Source organism: Ambystoma mexicanum, chromosome 14, assembly GCF_040938575.1.
Source record: "Ambystoma mexicanum isolate Mex_15411 chromosome 14, UKY_AmexF1_1, whole genome shotgun sequence".
NCBI classification, from domain to species: domain Eukaryota; kingdom Metazoa; phylum Chordata; class Amphibia; order Caudata; family Ambystomatidae; genus Ambystoma; species Ambystoma mexicanum.
Window position 1 is genome coordinate 63,012,147 of NC_090940.1, and position 20,128 is coordinate 63,032,274.

General features: G+C 45.1%; 1 protein-coding gene across 1 annotated transcript in view; it reads left to right on the forward strand.

Moving 5' to 3' along the window:
- The window catches only part of STXBP6 (syntaxin binding protein 6), a 575,667-nt gene extending 561,182 nt beyond the window's left edge, over nucleotides 1-14,485 (forward strand). Inside the window, exon 6 of the mRNA XM_069638523.1 lies at nucleotides 12,681-14,485. Coding sequence (XP_069494624.1) covers nucleotides 12,681-12,704 — 24 coding nt within the window. The 3' untranslated portion in view covers nucleotides 12,705-14,485. The remainder of the gene's footprint in view (nucleotides 1-12,680) is intronic.
- Nucleotides 14,486-20,128: the final 5,643 nt, after the last annotated feature.

Sequence of the window (20,128 nt, forward strand, 5' to 3'; positions counted from 1 at the left end):
GGTAAATTATAAAAAAGTTAGGCCTGGGTCACTGTGGTGCCCCCATTGAAAGTGCAACCTCTGGAATTCAGAATGATATCGGGGTTCCCCTATGAGAGAGAGCAGATGGATGTGGCAGTGTTGCTTAGGATGCAGATAAAAAAAGTAAACAAAGGATAACAGAGGGATGAGGGGATGTGAGAAGACAGGAAGAAAATAAGAAAAGGGGGTGAGCAGAAAGCAGCGCTTTAAGTGGGCCAGGGTTAGCTGGACAGAGCCCGAGCATCTCTGAAAAATCTCTCTGAGGCGGGGCGCTGCCGGGGCTCCCTGAAGCTCTGGTAACCCCAGCTTCCAAGGCTTTTATTCTAAAGCCTGATTTGCTCACTTGTGCGCAAGAGCATCAGGCTTCAGACAAAATGCTGTTTCAGGCATAATTGAGTTGCCTGTTCCCCCAAACCCCTGTTCCTGGTGAGGCCGGCGTCAAAATTGTAGAAGAAAGGGTAAGCTCCTAAAAGCCAGTGCCTTTTTTTCTAATGCCCGAAGCTCCCACTCAAGCGTGAGAGCTTCAGGTGTTGGAGAAAAAAAAGCCTGGGCCTGCTTTGTATGCCATAATGGTGGTGCAGGCCTCTGGAGGCATCCCTTCAACTAAGAGATGCAGCATTCACTCAGGAGCGATTGCTGAATCTGTTAGTTAAAGGGACGCCTGGAAGGGGTTGGTGCCACCACTAAGGGAGAAAAGGGGTGGTGACGACCCCCTTCAAGGCATCCCTTTAATGAAAAGATTCAGGGATCAGCACCCTCTCTCCCTGGAGAGTGGGTGATGATCTCTGCCAAGGGTTGCATGGCTAGGGTCATTGGCAGCCCATTAGGCCAAGCCCCCTAAATGAGCCCCAGCTCAATATTCCATGCCACTTAACCCACTGGGGTACGGGGACAAGCTGGTGCAGCAGGAACCACTTCAAGTAATCGGGGTGGGGCTCCATCGCTGCGGTGGAACCCATGTATGCAAAAAACGACGTACGGAGTGAATACCCAATCTATTTTGCACTACAAATCGCATGATATCTCACTATTGCCCAGGGTGACCAGGACTAATGGGATTTGAAGCTCAAAGCATTTGGGTGAGCCCAAGGTTGCAGAACCTTGACATAGTCCTTGATCCCTGAGCAATGGAAATAACAGGACAACTCCTCATTGGTCAATTGGATATCTCTCCAATGTTCTGCTGCTATCTCACCCCAGCGGTTTCTCTCCAATGTTTTGCTGCTATCTCACTCCATTTGATATCTCTCCAATGGTCTGCTGTTATCTCACCCCAGTGGATATCTCGCCAATGTTCTGCTGCTACATCAGCCCAGTGGATATCTCTCCAATGTTCTGCTTCTATCTCACCCCAGTGGATATCTCTCCAATGTCCTGCTGCTATCTCATCCCAGTGCATATCTCTACAATGTTCTGCTATCTCACTCTATTTGATATCTCTCCAATGGTCTGCTGTTATCACACCCCAGTGGATATCTCTTCAATGTCCTGCTGCTATCTCATCCCAGTGCATATCTCTTAAATGTTCTGCTGCTATCTCACCCCAGTGGATATTTCTCCAATGTTCTGCTTCCATCTCGAATATAACTTACTGAAATTGAAGAAAAAATAGAGTGAAAATATTAATTTTTACATTAAAATGTAAATGATGAATATCGTATCAATGCTATCCATATTAAAGGGGCATTGCAAGTTAGGGAACCTTTACGGTGAAGAATTGCAAGTTTCCCGTGCTTAAACCATAAAGGTTTCATTTATGTTTTCATTACAGCCTTCGCTGAGGCTCCATTAGTATGGACCAGCGGCGCAGCAGCCAGAGACTCGGGGCCCCCGTCGTGTTCTGCATTGGCATTTTGCTTTATTATAGCTGCAAATAAAAGAAAAGAAAACAATGCCATGTGTCTCTGCACGAGAAAGGTGTAGTCCGAGGTTGTGTTGTATTCTATGCATATATATATTTGCAGACATTAATATTTGAAAAGGAACTTACCTAAGTAACTTCACAACTTGACACATGCTTTAAAGATTAGAGCAAAGGTCGTGCATCTGAGCAGGGGGGTGTCCCAGGCGTTACTCCCCCTCTATGTCCACTGTACTCAGAGTCCACTCCACAAAAACAACTGTGAGGAGGAGCGTGTGGAGCGGTGCCTCTACCCCCCCATTCCCCTCCACCTGACCTGATGGCACTGGCCCACGTGAGTCGTTCTTATAGAGACACGAAGACACACAAAATATCCATTCGGCAGACACATAACCTGCCTGCATAGGATCATTTTAATGGTTTTTAGCGTGTACACATTTGGGGCTGGTCACAAACTGAAAAGGATTAAGAAACTCTGTGCTCGCCAGCCCCCTCAACCAATCACAATCCAAAGCTTGACATCTCCACTGGCAGCCTTCAACATATGCATGGGGTTTCCTTGGGAGTCCCCAAACGACCTTGACCAGTGCTAGAATCTGGATAAACAAGTGCTGTTTCAAGGGCAACATGAGTAGCACTGGAGGGTGTGTTCTGACATAGGCACATGTCTCATTTCAACAGTAACAGCCAAGAATCAAATGTACCACCCATAGTATGCATGCAAAAGAAAGAGTAGCAAGCATACAGAACTCGGACGAGCAGCCGCGCAGAACGTACAAGTGCTCAAGCATGCATATAGAACAGAACTCCGACTAGCTGCCTCACAGAATGTGCAAGTGCTCAAGCATGCAAACAGAACAGAACTCAACTAGCAGCCTCGCGACAAGTGCTCAAGCATGGATACAGAACAGAACTCAGAATAGCAGCCTCGCAGAATGTGCAAGTGCTCAAGCATGGATATAGAACAGAACTCCGACTAGCAGCCTCACAGAATGTTCAGACTAGCTGCACCACAGAATGTACAAGTGCTCAAGCATGCATACAGAACAGAATTCAGAATAGCAGCCTCGCAGAATGTGCAAGTGCTCAATCATGGATACAGAACAGAACTCCTCGCGACAATTGCTCAAGCATGGATACAGAACAGAACTCAGACTAGCAGCCTCGCAGAATTTACAAGTGCTCAGCATGGATACAGAACAGAACTCCGTCTAGCAGTCTCACAGAATGTTCAGACTAGCTGCCTCACAGATGTACAAGTGCTCAAGCATGCATACAGAACAGAACTCCGACTAGCAGCCTCACAGAATGTTCAGACTAGCTGCCTCACAGAATGTACAAGTGCTCACGCATGGATACAGAACAGAATTCAGACTAGCAGCCTCACAGAATGTACAAGTGCTCAAGCATGCATACAGAACAGAACTCCGACTAGCAGCCTCACAGAATGTTCAGACTAGCTGCCTCACAGAATGTACAAGTGCTCACGCATGGATACAGAACAGAATTCAGACTAGCTGCCTCACAGAATGTACAAGTGCTCAAGCATGCATACAGAGCAGAATTCAGCCTAGCTGCCTCACAGAATGTACAAGTGCTCACGCATGGATACAGAACAGAATTCAGACTAGCAGCCTCACAGAATGTTCAGACTAGCTGCCTCACAGAATGTACAAGTGCTCAAGCATGCATACAGAACAGAACTCAGACTAGCAGCCTCGCAGAATGTACAAGTGCTCACGCATGGATACAGAACAGAATTCAGACTAGCTGCCTCACAGAATGTACAAGTGCTCACGCATGGATACAGAACAGAATTCAGACTAGCAGCCTCACAGAATGTTCAGACTAGCTGCCTCACAGAATGTACAAGTGCTCAAGCATGCATACAGAACAGAACTCCGACTAGCAGCCTCACAGAATGTTCAGACTAGCTGCCTCACAGAATGTACAAGTGCTCACGCATGGATACAGAACAGAATTCAGACTAGCTGCCTCACAGAATGTACAAGTGCTCAAGCATGCATACAGAACAGAACTCAGACTAGCAGCCTCGCAGAATGTACAAGTGCTCACGCATGGATACAGAACAGAATTCAGACTAGCTGCCTCACAGAATGTACAAGTGCTCACGCATGGATACAGAACAGAATTCAGACTAGCAGCCTCACAGAATGTTCAGACTAGCTGCCTCACAGAATGTACAAGTGCTCAAGCATGCATACAGAACAGAACTCCGACTAGCAGCCTCACAGAATGTTCAGACTAGCTGCCTCACAGAATGTACAAGTGCTCAAGCATGCATACAGAACAGAACTCCGACTAGCAGCCTCACAGAATGTTCAGACTAGCTGCCTCACAGAATGTACAAGTGCTCACGCATGGATACAGAACAGAATTCAGACTAGCTGCCTCACAGAATGTTCAGACTAGCTGCCTCACAGAATGTACAAGTGCTCAAGCATGCATACAGAACAGAACTCAGACTAGCAGCCTCGCAGAATGTACAAGTGCTCACGCATGGATACAGAACAGAATTCAGACTAGCTGCCTCACAGAATGTACAAGTGCTCAAGCATGCATTCAGAACAGAACTCAACTAGCAGCCTTGCGACAAGTGCTTACGCATGCATACAGAAAAGAACAGAACTGAACTAGCAGCCTCGCAGAATGTACCAGTGCTCAAGCATGGATACAGGCAGCAGATTAAAAGCAACGAGGAAGGTGCACATACCACAGCATCAGTCATGGATACTGGTTATGAGATACCAGGAAGGTGCAAATATCACATATCAGCTGTGGATAATGAGTAACCAGGGAAGGTGCACATATCAGAGCATCAGCCGTGGATTCCAGTTATGAGTTGCCAGTAAGGTGCGCATATCACAGCAGCAGCCATGGATAACGGTTATGAGTTATCCGAGAATAAAAGAGGTTTGTGGTTTTCAGGTGCTGTTGCATTAGGAAGCCAAGAAACACATGACTGTGATGTTCAACATATCATTGGTCACTAAAATAATATATGCAACACTACACTACAGTCATTTAACCCAAGACTGAGACTTTAGAAAAAAAAAGCTTCCCCATAGAATTAAATAACTGTAAATAGCTGACAATATTGAACTATTTAGGTCAGAGAATTTATAACAGGTGTGAGGTATCGTGAGTAATACTCAGACACAGAGGTATACTGTTGGTTGCTATAAACTTTTATTAAAAGAAATGGGTTGGAGAATAGCCTATCTTTCCCTAACTCTACGAGGGGTTTCCCTGCCTCAACTGAACTAACTACGGTCTCTGGCAAGATGTCCATAGTAAAAGTCTTCTGTCCGATGTCCAAAACCCTATGCTAGCCCTCACGCGCCAAACCTATCATAAAGGGCAAAAGGGCTTAATGTTTTATGGCTGCCCCTTGCAGCTGTAGTTCACAAGTTAAACTCAAAGTTCCAAAAGGGTGTCAAAGAAATAAACAACCAAACGTTCCAGCAGCATTGGACGGGTTTCCTTTGCCCTAAGTGTCTTCTTTCTTTCACATTTCACAGTCGAAGAAGTGCTAAGAAGGGGCTCTCCTCCTCTCAGTCTTTCATCCACTTTCAAATATATGGTAGGGATTTTGTATCGAAAGATTGTCCTTTCTTCTCCTTATGATCTCTTCCTTCCAAACGGCTTGTTTCGCTTTCTGTAGGTTTCACACATTGACATGGTGTCTTTGCTTTCTCCTCTGGCTTGCTTTTCTCACAGTTTAGGTTTGAGTCTCCTGACTCATGACCAAAAAAAGGCCTGGTGTACTCTCCTGCCAGGACTTGGTTACAACTTGACTTATTTTATTTTGGGTGCAGGTCGCAGGCTCGCACGCAAGGTGCCTGGTACACTCTCCTGTCAGGACTTTGCCAATGTTGTAACATTCTCATATGTTCATATTCTTTTCCATTCGATTATTGGGCATTTGCCTGCCTTTCATTCACAACTTCATGCGCTTGCCAGGTTCCCCCCTGCTCCGGTTCTGTACCCATTTCCCCTATCTCCCTGTGTGGGGTCACCGGTCTCTCCTGGCTGCTTTGGTGTTCTCTGCAGTCTGCGCATTGGCCAGCGGTAATCTTTGTCTTCTGGCCAGCGTTGCGTAGGCTCCCTGGTCCTCGCACTGCAGTGGCTCTCCCAGTAGTGCCTCTTGCTCCTTGCTAATGTGCAGCGCACCTCTGGTCTCGGAACCTCATCTTCCGACACTGCTACTATCTCACCTGCTCTCTGGTTTGCTCAGCGTCTCTCCCTCCAGTTTCCCAACCAGCATTGGGTATGGTTCGCAGTGCTTCGAAAGTTCCCGGCATTGGTCAGTTGTTTGGAACAACTAGCCTGCAAAGTGTGGTTCTCGGGGGGCATGACCTGCATAACTCCATACCTCTTCCTTATCACAAAAGGCCCATAGGAACAAGTATGTGTTTGGAAGTTGAAGATTACAATATGGTAAGGCATTGACGGTGACTTATACCTCACAATGGGCGCGGGCTATGCAGGGCCTTCTTATAGTGAGCCATCTTCACCCCACCGAGGTTGGAGTCCCCCAATGTGGTCATCCCACAGACAGCCACCCGCAGTGTCGGAGTCAGGTAGACTCTGCCCTTCAGTGGCCACACGACTTTCCCTGGGAAGTTAGTGATGACTTCACTATGTTCGTCACACAGGTTATAAACTGAGATTAAATATGTTGGCCTGCATCACACACTTGTGTTAATTGATGAAGCTGGGATTTGAGACTAGTCCCATCACTACAGTATTTCCAAGTTCTTTTTATACATCAAGGTTACATTATTAGTGAATATTTGAAGTGCATGAACTAAATTAAATCCACGTTTTGTGGAGCTGTCATAAGTGCTCAAATCACACGGTAACCCCACATGAGAGTGTGCTTACAATGATCGTTTTAGAAATTAAACGTATCGTGCAAAAGGAGCATATACATGGTTGTATTTCTCCATTATAAATTGAACTCGACCTGGATACATAAATACACCAAACAAAAGACACTGTGTGATAAGGTCACCCGCCTAGTCATTGTTTGGCACAGGTTTGCACATTGCTTGCTTTTCATGACACGAAGAACAACATTTGCCATTCTAGAAAGGAGCAAAGAATTGGTGTCATAAATAAGCTCACCAGAGGCTTTTGCCCTTTAGCTGGCTTCCTCCTGTCTATGACCCATTCTACTCACATGGGCTATCTGAACCTAATGCACAGGCTAAGGAATGTAAACAGATTGTGAGAAGGCAAACCTTTTCACCAATGATAGTGCAGTGCTATATTATTAAGGAAGATGATCTGTCCAGGATCACTCTGTTGTCTGGTGGTGAAACCAGTACACTGGTCTCAGCACGTTAACTTCACTGGCTCTAATTTGAGTAACTAACCACATCTCCTAACCATTGTATTATGCTCCTCTTTAGAGAGAGTACATAAAGCTGTGCCACTTTGATACTCTAACCATTTGAAACAAAAGGCATGTTATTTTGCAGCCTAGTCAGTGCTACTATCAACAGTGTTTATATACATAAACTACCTCCAAGAGAGTAAAGGCTGAGTTGGCCTTACTAGGATTGGGTACTTTGGTAGAGCATATGAAAACAAATCTCTGCAACAAGTGCTTAACCCACTGAGCTATCTTCTTGACCACAGTGTCACTCAAACCTATCTGTGTGTCTTTAAACTTTGGTTATTGCATGGGAACGATGCTATTGAGTATGATAAATATATTTTTAAAAAGATGGACAGGATATATAGGTTGTACTATGGTGAATGGCCAGACTGAACGTAACACAGGGAACTAGGGATGGTTACATGCTCAATGAATTTCATTGAACTGAGTTGCCATAGACTTATCATCGCACAATACATCACCGTGACCCATGTATGTCTTGTAAAAACACAGATCAGCGACTGGCAGCCAGGTGGGGGCCTCTCCCAAGGTGGAACCATCTCTGCGTATTCAGTCAGAGACTTATGGCTTGCATGGTTTCAGTGCTGCCTATAATTATGCCCCCTTTGTAGTCAACCAGCACCCTACTGTTAATGAATGCCAGCCTGATGACCTCAACAACCTCCCCATGATGTGTCTGCTGCAAAGCAGGCATACATAGAAGACTTAAAGTATGTATGGGCTCTGAATGTGACTGCCGACAGAGTGGCAGGAAGGCACCTGCCCAGCCCTGCCAAGTCCCTGCGCCCTGTAGGCCCGGGGCAATTTGCCACTCCCTGGCATCCCCTGCATGACGGCTCTGATTGAAACTTGACTCAAAGGGTCACTTACTTTGGCCACATAGTCTTTCCTTCAAGCAGTCGCTCCGCCACTTACCCACTCCAGCCCACTCACCTTGGTTAAGTGCTGTCTCCTTTGGCTATCACTATACTGCTTGCTGCTTCACTTCCCACAATCCCACAATCCCACAATCTCAATCTCCTCAGCCATCTGACAACTCAGGACAACCTTGTGCCCCCACCTACAATGCTGGCACAAATATCACCCCCTTACTCAGCTTTGTGCCTACAAAAACAACTTGCCTGCACTACAGCTTTTAAATATGCCAAATGTTCCTACTAAACCTTCCTAATATCCTCTCTCTCTGCTCACACCAAAGCAAACCATCTATAACCCTCCAAGCCATGCCTTCTCTCCATAAATAGCATCCTTCTCTCGGCTGACAACTTAGCCACCTACTTCTTGAACATCACTAAAATATGCGAGACCCTGCCCACCCTCTTATCTCGTCCTCCATCTGTCACCACAGCCATTTCCTCTCCGTCCCAATTCCTTTCCACCTCCCCCACTGAGCTCCAAAACATCCTCTGCTCAGCCAAACCATCTGTGCTCCCATCAATCCCTTTATTTTGCAAATGGTCAAAGAGCTTGCATCTCCTCTTACTTCTCAAGCCTGTTCAATCTCACCCAGGCATCCTTCTTGCTTGCTACAAAGTAGCCATGTTTACACCTATGTTAAAGAAACCCACTAGCTCTCAATACCCCAACGATTTTTCTTTCAACTGACCGGTCCCTCCCCTACCGCTCCAAAATCCTTGAGGGATTTGTCTTTAAATGTAGCTTCAACTCTACACAGGATGGGATAGGAAGATTACAGCGCAGAGGATTTTGTCGAATTCTTTTTAACGAATTTGGCCGCAAATATATTTTGTGGGGGTGGGGGGGTAATCATGATAATTAATACAGGTGGAGGTAAGTGGGAGGGGAAGCTGCAGCCCCCCACATATATTTGGGCCAAATGTGAAAAAAAGAATTAGTTAAAATCGAATTTGACCAAAAAATCTCAACAATCGCATAGAACTATACTATGCAGTGCCCTCCAATCAGGTTTCTGGAGTAAACGCTACCGACGTTGCTTTTAGTCATGCCACTGCCCATCACTCTCATGATCACTCATCAATCTCTTTCTCGTCTTTGACAGTGAATCACCCACTCTCTCTTCCAAAACATCACCCGCCCTATACCCCTTCCCAGTAAATGTCCCGCACAAATCAGGCCTAGGTCTACTCCTCTTCCCCCTCTCCATGGTCTACCATGACCAACCCCTTGCAACCCATGGGGCGTTAAACATTTAAGGTGGTACACACCTCATTGGTTCTCCCATGGACTATATAACAATGCTCGTTCAAGGCCTTTGCTCTCCAAAGCCTTGTGCGGGGCAGCAGAGCTAATAATCGCACTATATGTGCTGACCCCTTACAGCAGTGCTCGTCAAACTGGGGGGGCGGAGCTCCTAGGGTGGGCCTGATTGATGTCTCAGTGGTGTTGGGTGCAGTGTCTTTGAAATAGGATTAAAATGTTTGTTTTTAATATAAAACATGATTAAGGGGACTGCTTTTTATAGAAAATGTAAGCAGTAGAACATGTGCCTATATTTTAGAGGCTGCGGACCCCTGGATATCCTTTGGGATGGCCTTGACTCTACAGTGGCCTTGGAAAGGTATGAACTGTATCTACAGAGGGAAACACTCCCTGTAATATATCTTAGATTCAAAAGAAATGTAACTTTAGCATGTTAAGGGCATCTACTCGCTTACTTTTGGAATATTTTTAGTAGAACACAGGTCAGAGGCACAGTTCAAGATGGTGGATTGATATGGATCCCGTGCTCTGGAATATCCATAGGGCAGGTCAGCTGGAACACGGGAATGCATCCACCGTTGGTCTGCTTCTAGCCAGCGGATCCACTATGCTCTCTCCAGTCCAGATGGGGGGCCTTCATGCACAGCCTCGGTTTCCTCTCCATATCTTTTCCTGTGCTCTTCTGTCTAATGAAATCATATCTTTATCCTGTGTTCCCAGTTGACTCTCTAACTCTTATGCGTAACAGTTTATGTAGAGCCATACCACCAACCTTCTATAGTGTTGTGATGCCGGGCACCACTCTCGTAATTCTGTGGGAGCTACACAATGTGTGTGTTTATAGGTTCATATATTTGGACTCCCACTTTCTTTGGGAGTGTGACATGTCTAGACCCTACCCCTCCTTGTGTAATGACATGATGAGGACAATATGGCGGAATCTGCCAGAATGGCTAAACACGTTGATTTGCAAACACTTTACAATCTTCCAAATAATATTTTATTTGTGAGTGTCAGGGATTTAAACAGACATGCGCCTGGTTTCCGTACATTAGTCTCGGGAGGATAGCTCGGCAGCAACGTGCTGGCCTTGGAAGCAAGACGACATGGAGCAGCACAGGTTCAATCCCCGGGTCCCCGCTTAGAAACCTCTGGGAATTAAGCGCGTTATGAATAACCCATCATACATAGATGAGAAGTGCAGTTTTCCAAAACCACCTGGGAGCACAGAATACATGTTCAAGTTTAATTAAAACATGTATTTTCTGAAAGCACTGCTTCCCATGATTGTAAAAATGTAAACATTATTCTTTTAACATGTATTCAGGCTCGACCATGGAGGTTGTCACTACTAATTGCAATATCTTGAAATCTTGTTGTATCTGGCATGCTTGTGTTTTACTTAACAGAGCAAGATTTGCATTTGAAAGCGCGCATGGAATGAACCCATTGAGTCTGGTGCCTTGTAGGTGACCCATCATTGGGTTATGTGGCATTTAAGTGACTACTCCAACCAATGCTGCTCTCTTGTCACTGATGGGCTTGTTCCAACCCCTTTAAGGCTAAAGTTCAAAATCCATGTATGCTTATTTGTAAAGAGCTCTACAGACCTGAGTATCTGTAATTGTAATTGGTTATTTAGAACGCGCTTAATACCCAGAGGTTTCTAAACGCGGACCCGGGGATCGAACCTGCGTTGCTCACTTCGCCCTGCTTCCAAGGGGAGGGCTTGCACCTGCGCCATACTGTTCCCCGGGCCTGTAGGTCCACAGAGCCACGCTTCTCTCTCAAGTTCCAAAAGCAGATTGTTTTGACATTCAAGATTCTTGAATGTCTTCGTTTTATGGCAGGTTTGTACAGGACAAATGATCAACTGGTTTTTAATTCAATGGGAACAGCTCATAAACAGTTTGTGGAGGGATGCACTGGTCTGATATTTCTTCATAAGGTTCAAATGTGTTTTTTAGGTTAAGTAAAACGCATGGATTTCTATATGATTAACAGATAACGTCTTTCCATGGTTTGGGCTTGTCTGCTAATTTGGTGAAATCCACACCCTTTAAGAGCCAACGCTTGCACAGACGGTTCACCGCCCTGCTTTCCTGATTCTCACGCATGATGCGGAATGCTTCACTATGAACACTAGTGTTCAGGTTATGGGTGCACAGGGCTATGCTCGCCACACCACAGTCCCTGAAGCTCATGCAGTAAACAACATGATGTACTATTCTCTGCCCATAGGGGTGCACAGCAAGTATGCCCATTGGGGGATTTCGTAACAGGCTAATGCTTCTGCAACCCTCGTGCCACCTCCAGGTTTACCTTCTCAGAAGCCTCATTCTGTCTATCAATGTCCACTAGCAGCCGGGGCGGGGCGTGCAGCCAATCGGGTTCAGTGGATCGTGGGCTGAAACAGCTAATCTCAGCCCGCGTTCCATGGAACCCGCAGATTGGTTCCCCTGTCTTGCATCGCCACCATCCCTTCCCTTTTTTTCATATTGCCAGCCCTACTTACCTGAACATTGTTGTGGCGACACCCCTGCTCACCTCCCATCCGCTGCTGCAGCTTCTCTCTGCCCCCCTTTGCGCCTGGTTTCCACATAATTGTAAGGAGCCCCGCCTTTCATCTCTTTGGTGGCCATCTTGGAACAGTATTGTCTATGAATGAACTGTACAGCCATAAAGCGTCCCGTTCATTCATAGAAAAGACCCTGCTACCAGCACCCCGGGTTTCCGGATTGTCAACCGGAGTGCTGAAGGCGTTAGTAATCCGTTCGGTGGGCTATAACAGGAGGGGTAACTTCCCGTTGCCCTTGTAAAACACACTCCCTTTGCTCAGGCCTTTGACTCAGGCTGCCAGGCTTTTACCCCACCCCCCCAGTAAAGTCAGTGAAGCGGGTTACTAGCACCATATTATTTCAATCACCTAATACGCTTCTTTTCACAAGTGTTAGATTGATATATAAACATGGTTCACACCAACACTGGATTCATGCAGTGCCTTAATGGGGTGCCTCAAGGCACTGTGCGCAGTGGAAAGAGACCTGGTCGGAGATCTGGCTGGCTCAGACACTCCATTTCAATTTCTTAGTAATATAACCGGTAGCCGATCACTGTGGGGAACCAATACCCATCTTGGGAATTGTGCATTGCTAACCTCTCTCTCTATCTCTCTCTTTACTCCCACAGCTCGCCATGAAGCACAAATGCTGAGATGTGGTCCCCACCCAGGAGGAAATGAGGAAATTCTGGGCACAGGCATTTTGTTTTTATTTTATACAAAGCCACACCCACTCATTGACTTACCTTCCAGCCAGGCTGGTACCGTCCCGTTGGGTCACGTTTCCAAGCTCATAGGCCCTCACTGCTTACCTCGCTAAGCAACATCTCCTTCACAGCTTTTTTCATTGTGTTTTTTACATTTTTTTATTTTGAATGTTTTGGACTGCAGATGGACGGATACAAACAAAGCCAAATGAAAGTCGACAACACCATCAAGATCCAAAACTGGACTATTGTGATTTAAAAAAAAAAAAAAATCAAAAACAAAACTGACCTGCCCTGGTGTGAAAACAAGTGAGGATTAATTAGAGCTCCAACACGTCGGGAAAGTGAACGGTGATGCGTTGCATTTTGGCAATGCCAGGTTGGCGTTCTCATTGGTGGACGAGCTTGATCACTCTGAAGTCATTCCACTTTGCCTGGGTGAATGTGTTGGCTGTGGGCCCCAGGGTGGCATCCTGAAGGCAAGTGCCCCCCACCCATCACCCCTCACGACCGACTGAACCCGAGGATGCATCAACTACAAAACCTGGCCCCTTCATCGGCTGAGAATGGTTCAGGACTCAATAGACCAGGCTTTCCCACTGCTGTCCTACCTCGCTATCCCCTCACATAGCAACTGTCCGTCCATGCTTCCCAGATGAAGGCTCGCTGTTGATGTACAGTCTCACACCTGTGGAGGTTTCTGATAGCAATAAAGTGGCATGGAGGCGGTTGCGGAAAGTGCCATACAGGGCAAAGACACTTGACTGCCCCTTGCCCGATGTACCATGTGTTGCTCGCCTTGTAGACTTGTATGTGTTCCGTTTCAAGTGACGGGATTTGTGTAATGTATGCAGGCATTGGCATATGAATTCAGCCGTGTTATTGTGTTCTTATCACGCAAACTTGGCCATTCTTGCAAATCAATGTACAGTTTGACTGTTAATGGGGGATAATATGTCCTAGTAGATACATTGCTCTATATAATGTTCACTTCTCAGAAGAACTTGAGCTAAGCCACCATTTATATGAGTGTCGCACATTTCATTCTTCTTTTGAGTTGCCAATCCTCACAGTGGTGTATCGCAGAATGCTGTGTGACTTTACAAACTATGACGTTCCTAATGTTTTGGATGACATCTGCAATGGACTGCGAGGGCTGATGGGATTTTTAGAATAACATTTATGTGGAGCCAAAGGTTGCAGACTCCTACATGATAAGATTTTACGTATGTTGGTTTAGGGAAAGTAGCCGACTTCTGGAGATGGAAATCGCTGAAGTTCAGCAAGGCCTCCTCCATTGTATTCAATTCGAAGAGAAGGCTTCATAATTCCCCTGGGGCAGATGCCGTGCATGGACAACAGTACTTATTGAGAGGGTCAACCCACTCAGATGTTGGCACAATGTGTTAAAACCAAGAGAAATTGACCTTCTATTGTTGCCACTTAGTCAAGGTGCTTCGCAATTGGTCTTTCACACACACACTGATACTGAGGCCAAAAGCTGATTTCTGTTTTTGTTATGCTCTAAATGATGTTCAAATGGTTCCCACTGACCTGCTTCATGGTATATGACCAAGAAATTATAAGCCAAATGGGACATGGCCATACCTGTGTGGCTAAGAGTTGCCCTGCCTTGCGGGCCAGATGACCTTGCGCGACCGCTGCCCGCAGGCTGCAATCTCGGCTCTAACTGTGAAGGTAGAAGAAATTAAACAATTGAAAGAAAAGTCTCCCTCTTTTGACCTATTTTGCTGTACTGCAATTTGAGCCATGATCTGGGAAATTGAGATTATTTCTGAGGGAAGTTGGTCTCGAATGCAAGATCCCAGAGTGGGGAAGCAGATGATCTCAAGCTCATCTACTGCCTCCTGTCTCAGCTCTGCCACTGTTGCCCTTTTCCCTCTCTCACCTGTTAAACAGTCTTTGTAAAATTGATTTGAGCAATTTCATATACTGCGAAACTAGCTCAAAGGTGTACTAGAGCAATTTAAAGAGAACATTTATTTGTATTTATATATTTTTTTTTATTTGTTTGCTGTAGCTGGGAGCAGCATCTGCAAAATAGGGTCCTGTGCAGAGAACGGTAAGACCTGCAGTGTTTGGTTGCCCCACCCACCTATTAAAACCGGGGTGAGAGTGATGATGCAGACAGGTACTCGGGCCAGCACTGCATAAACATGTTTCATTCACATTGACATCCTTTCCACAAATAACTTAATCTCCCTGCCCCCCAATTCAGAAGTGGGGTTCCTTGATTAGAGACAACTAAATCAATTGAAACCTGTTTGGATTAAAAAGTGGAAATATCGAAATGGCGCAGCCACTATGTTGCCAGTATTGATTGGTACAGGGGACTACGGGGGTGAAACCCCTATATTTCCACGATCCCCAATAATTTGATATCTGCTCTCTTTTGTAAGTGCTATTATTCAGTGTTGTTTATTGGTTGCAATATGCTCAGATGCTAGTTGTTGGTCTGTGTACATTTCTGAACCATAGCAACTTTGTAGGGATCAAGTCGTGGAAGATTTGGAAGCAGCCAAACAAACCCTATAGTCCGACTGAACCTCATCTATATAGGGCGAGATTTAGAAAAGCATTTTTTTTTTAAAATGGGGAAGTCCCATTCAAAAGCACTTTGTAAATCCAGCCTGTAATGATATCCATTCCTCCTACTGTTCACAAAGAAGTCCTACTTGGTCGCTAGTATGGGTGGGGGAAAATTACCTCTGGTGAAACGGAATCGTCAAAATTCACCAACAATTCCATAACACCAGCTGGGTGGTTTTTCACCAACCTTTTACGTTTTTGGGGGTATTTTTGCTGTGGAAATGTAATTTTTCCCTGAAGTTTTTTTTTTTTTTTTGCAGTCCGAAACACAACAAAAAAATTAAATTCAAATGGGAAAAACACCCCTTTTCATGCTGAACATTTTTCAAAAAACATTTTGTGTGGGAAAAGGCCCCAAACTGCCACATTTTGCTACTTAGGTGACATTTTCAGATTGGGCGAATTTTGCCTGGAATCTGCCAATTTTCCTGTGGAATGGAATTGAGTATTTTTGCCGACCTCACATTTCTCATTGTGATTGCTCCTACATATTATTCCCGTGATTTTTTTTTATTCAATGTTTTTCACAAGTTCCCTTTCCATTGAATAATATATATTTTGATAAAATGCATTGGCTACAAGAAAATCATGACTTTCACCACCCTGCTCAGATTGTATTATAATTGAATTATATTATTTAAATTATATTTTAATTTGTATTCCACTTCGTCATCCTCTAAATTGGGAATCAAATACTTTGGTGTATGCCTGGATTTTGAACACCTCTGCCCCACTATGCCTCTAAAGGTTGGTAATGAGCGTAACATGTTTGAGGCATGCAAAAGGGAAATCGTGGACTAGGTGTAATCTGTTCATGAAGCTGTCACCAGACTACCCGCACCCGATGTGTCACAGCATGCTTGCCAATTTGCTATTGCACTTGATCATCTGGTAGCCACATAAACAAACCATAAAATAGGACAACAATATCCTGCTGCACTGACAGGTCCATCTTGATGCTGGCCGTCAACCCGGACCATGGGATTTGACTTGGTTTAGGCTGGCAACACCAGGGATGGGTGCCCTGCCAGCAAATCCACCTTACATGTGACATGGCTGTTCATTGACAACACCAGCACTTTGTGTTCTTCACACTCCCAGCCCTGCCACTTCATGCAGCAGATCAGTAAGATTGTCCAACTTCTCCTCTGGCAGTTCTCTGATGCCAGAGAACACCCAGGCTCCCCACCAAGTCCTAGAAGTTCCCCTGAAACCTGCTGCACTCAACCAGAACCTCTTACCTCGACACCAATAAAGAAATATGCAAGGTGGTCTAATAGCCAGCCACAGCGAGAATAGATCTTGAAGACTGGTTATAGGAAAGTAAAGAAGCACTGTAAGACTATGCATGCCACTGAGGGAACAATTGGCATAGCCTTGTGCACATTACCTGGGGTTATGTGATTTTCTCGCTGGAAAAACCAGAGATGGCTTTTCAAAGAGTCGCTAATAAATTTGAAAAAAATATTGCGAGCCACTTTTCAGAGCACCTTTTTTCTACATACCTTTACTGTCTATGGTCTCAGTGCCATCTAGTGGATTTTATTTTGAATCATTTTCTACTATTTTTTTTTTCTTTTACCTATCCTAATATACATTCTTCCTACACTTGACCCAAAAAGTACCCTTTAACGGCGGTTACCTCCCAGACCCCATTCTCTAATCGACCCCTGAAGTCTCCATTAATCCCTCATGTTTTCTTTTTAAAACTGTACCCTTTTCTCTTTTTTGCTATTATATTTCAAACATGCAACACTGCATTATTCCCTGTAAATCGTTATTTTTACATTGATTAAATGTGTATTACCCTCCTTTATTTTCATCATTCTTTATTTCCACACCTTCCATTAGTCTCTCTTTATTTTTTTTCTGCAATATTATCACTGGTTACGAATACTTGGTGCCCGAAAACGAAGTCTGACTTGGTCACTTATCACCAATTTTGCTTGTATCTCACCCGTCCTTACCAGTTCGTCAGCTGTATCACAGAGAAGTAGTAAGCCACCAAACACTCCTATTATTTCTAATAATTCACGTATTCATCCTCCAGCCATGGCATATGATGGATCAAAAAGAACTCTCTGGTTCCTAGGCATCATGGCCAATGTTGGACCCTATATGGTCCTGTAACATTGTCCCCTGCAATAGATTTTACATATTCCTTTCCTAAACTACCTTCTGCAACTTCTACACGGCAGCTCCATGTGGTGTATTCCTGATTACATTTTATTGGCTCCTATAACCTTTGGTGGCCACATGTGAGGGTTCGAGAACCCCCCTTCTGTAACTGTTCCCACAGGTACCCTTTCCCGTGAGTGTGTAGATCCCGTGTCATCCACAGCGTGTCCAGTGTAACCCGAATCCAAGCCTCATCCTAATAGTCATTTTGCTCCATTAGGGCACAGACATTTCGTCCAGCTTGCCAATGGTACTGTGAGAGTTTGAGAAAATGGGAAAGAGAAAGCGAGAAGGATAAAGTGAAAGAGAAGTGGAAACTGGAAGAAATACAAACATAAAGAAAGAGTGAAACAGAAAGAAAGACACTAACATTTTCTGATCCTGCTCAAATGTAACAACCTTTGGACCTAGCATATTTTTAAAACGCTGTTCTCAATCTAATCATTTGCTGTGCCATGTGAACCCAAACGCATGCATTGAGTGTTAACAGCCAGCCATGTGCTGCCCCCATGGGTCTAGTCTAACCATAGAACAGGTTTTACCCCCCACCACGCCCATGCATCCTGCCCCACCCAAAATCTCTCATCTTTTTTTGAGCTATGTAAACTCTCAAAACCTACCTACTGCTGTCTGATCTCATCCAATCAGTGGTGCATACTGAACTCCGGGGACATCTCATCCATGATAACTGGCCTAGTGGAGAAAGGCAGACCTCCAGCTCCACACATTCTCCAGACTATATCTTCATTTGTGGCTTCTAAGGTATGGGCCCTTATTTGATTTGCCATCCCAAGGTTGAGTTGCTTCTGCTGGTCCCCCTTCACTGCTAAAATGTTGTCTGCCACCCATACTCCCTTCCCTTTCAGCTTCTGGACCCAAACCCCCTTGTCACATCTCATCTTCACAGCCTCCTAGCTTTTTCCTCAATTCTCTTGCCTCACTAAGTCCCAAAATGTTCAGTAAGTTCTCTGCCTCCTTAAATTGACCTTCTTTCTTCGGCTTACCCATCTCTCTTTCCCGACCCTCCCTCTTCATAAACACATTTAAGATTTTAAACCAGCTCCCTATACTCAACTCGTACTTGTCCAGGACCACAATTCTTCTTAAGGAGGTCTTCCAATCAATTACTTTGTCCATTTACCTCTTCCAGTTTACTTGTGCCAGACTCGGACACCTAGCAAATATGGCTAAGCAATTCCCTGATTGGGTGTCTTACATTAGCAGATGAGATGCAACTCATAAACCTTAGCCAAGTGTGGAAGGGACACTATGGAACCACATGGTGATAGTGTCTACAGGCCAACATATCCCACAATTTGCATTTTCACCATTTACATAGGTTAGCAGATTAGAATGTGCATTATTTATTTTGGGTGAAGTGGTAGGCAATGGTGAGGCCGTCACAATGGGGTCTTATCCAGTTACAGCCTGAGTGCTCTTTTCAGGATAGCCTGGTAGCAGGTAGATGGGCCTGATAGAGATGTCGGGAAACCAGTGGGGGGCGGGGGGAGTAATGAGTAGGATAAAGGGCACAGAGGGTGGGAAGCAGAGAGGGCTTGAAATCTGAGTGAGCATATGAGTCGCAAGAGATGGATCTGGACAGGTTAGGGGAAGGGGTGGGGAGAAGGGCTAGCCCATAGGACTTGTAGACCATGAGGAGGAATTGAACGGTGTGGGTGTTTTCGCATGGGCAGACCCCCACCTGACCGGACATGGCGGTGGCGTGTAGAGGTGGGCAAGGAACTAGGGAAATTGAAGGGGCTGTGGTAGCAAAGTTTGGTATATTTTCTTTATTGAAAAGACTTCAGTTCAAAACAAATGATTTTAAGCTTGTATTTCAAACATTCATATGAACAATTATCTATTGTGACTTTGACGTAAAAACAGCAGTAGGTTCCGAGGAAAGAAACAAGAAAATATGTAATTCCATCTAAAGTCACAGCCACAGTTAATTAGGGGAAAGGTTTCCCACTGAAGAAGTTTGTATTATTCTGCTCAATGCCACAGTCCTTATGATGGTTCTTCCTTCAGAATGTTGACCATATAGTCGACCACTACACAAGATAGTTTTATATTATTGCCTGTAGTAATGACTGACCACCAGGCTTCCATATCTTCATTTAGAGGTGCAAAATGTCCAAGGTGTAAAGTTTGTTGATTGCGGGTGCCTTCACAGTTGTTTATTAGATGTTTCAAAGATTCAATGTCAAGACCCCAGAAATGACAAAGATTGTCTTTGTTAAGCTCACCTGGTCTCTGCGGGGGCGTTGGGGTGCGATTGTAGCCCTCCCTGGACTTGGATCCCCTGGATCAGACTTCTTCCTCAGCTTCTGTAGTGTGGACTGCTCTGGTTGCTGACACAGCTACCCCTGACAGAATACGAGAGACAGTGAGAATACTGCGGTTGGACTGTGGTTTCCCTCAAAGCCACCTTCCCAGAATGAGTTGAGCATGCGTCTACCCATATAGTCTCACCTGTTTATTTATGAGGTTGAGCTTTCCGTCCTGCTTCTCAACTGCAGGGGCGCCTTTAATGGACCTAGTTACTTTATTGGTCCGTGCGCGTGGCAGCTCAGACCGGC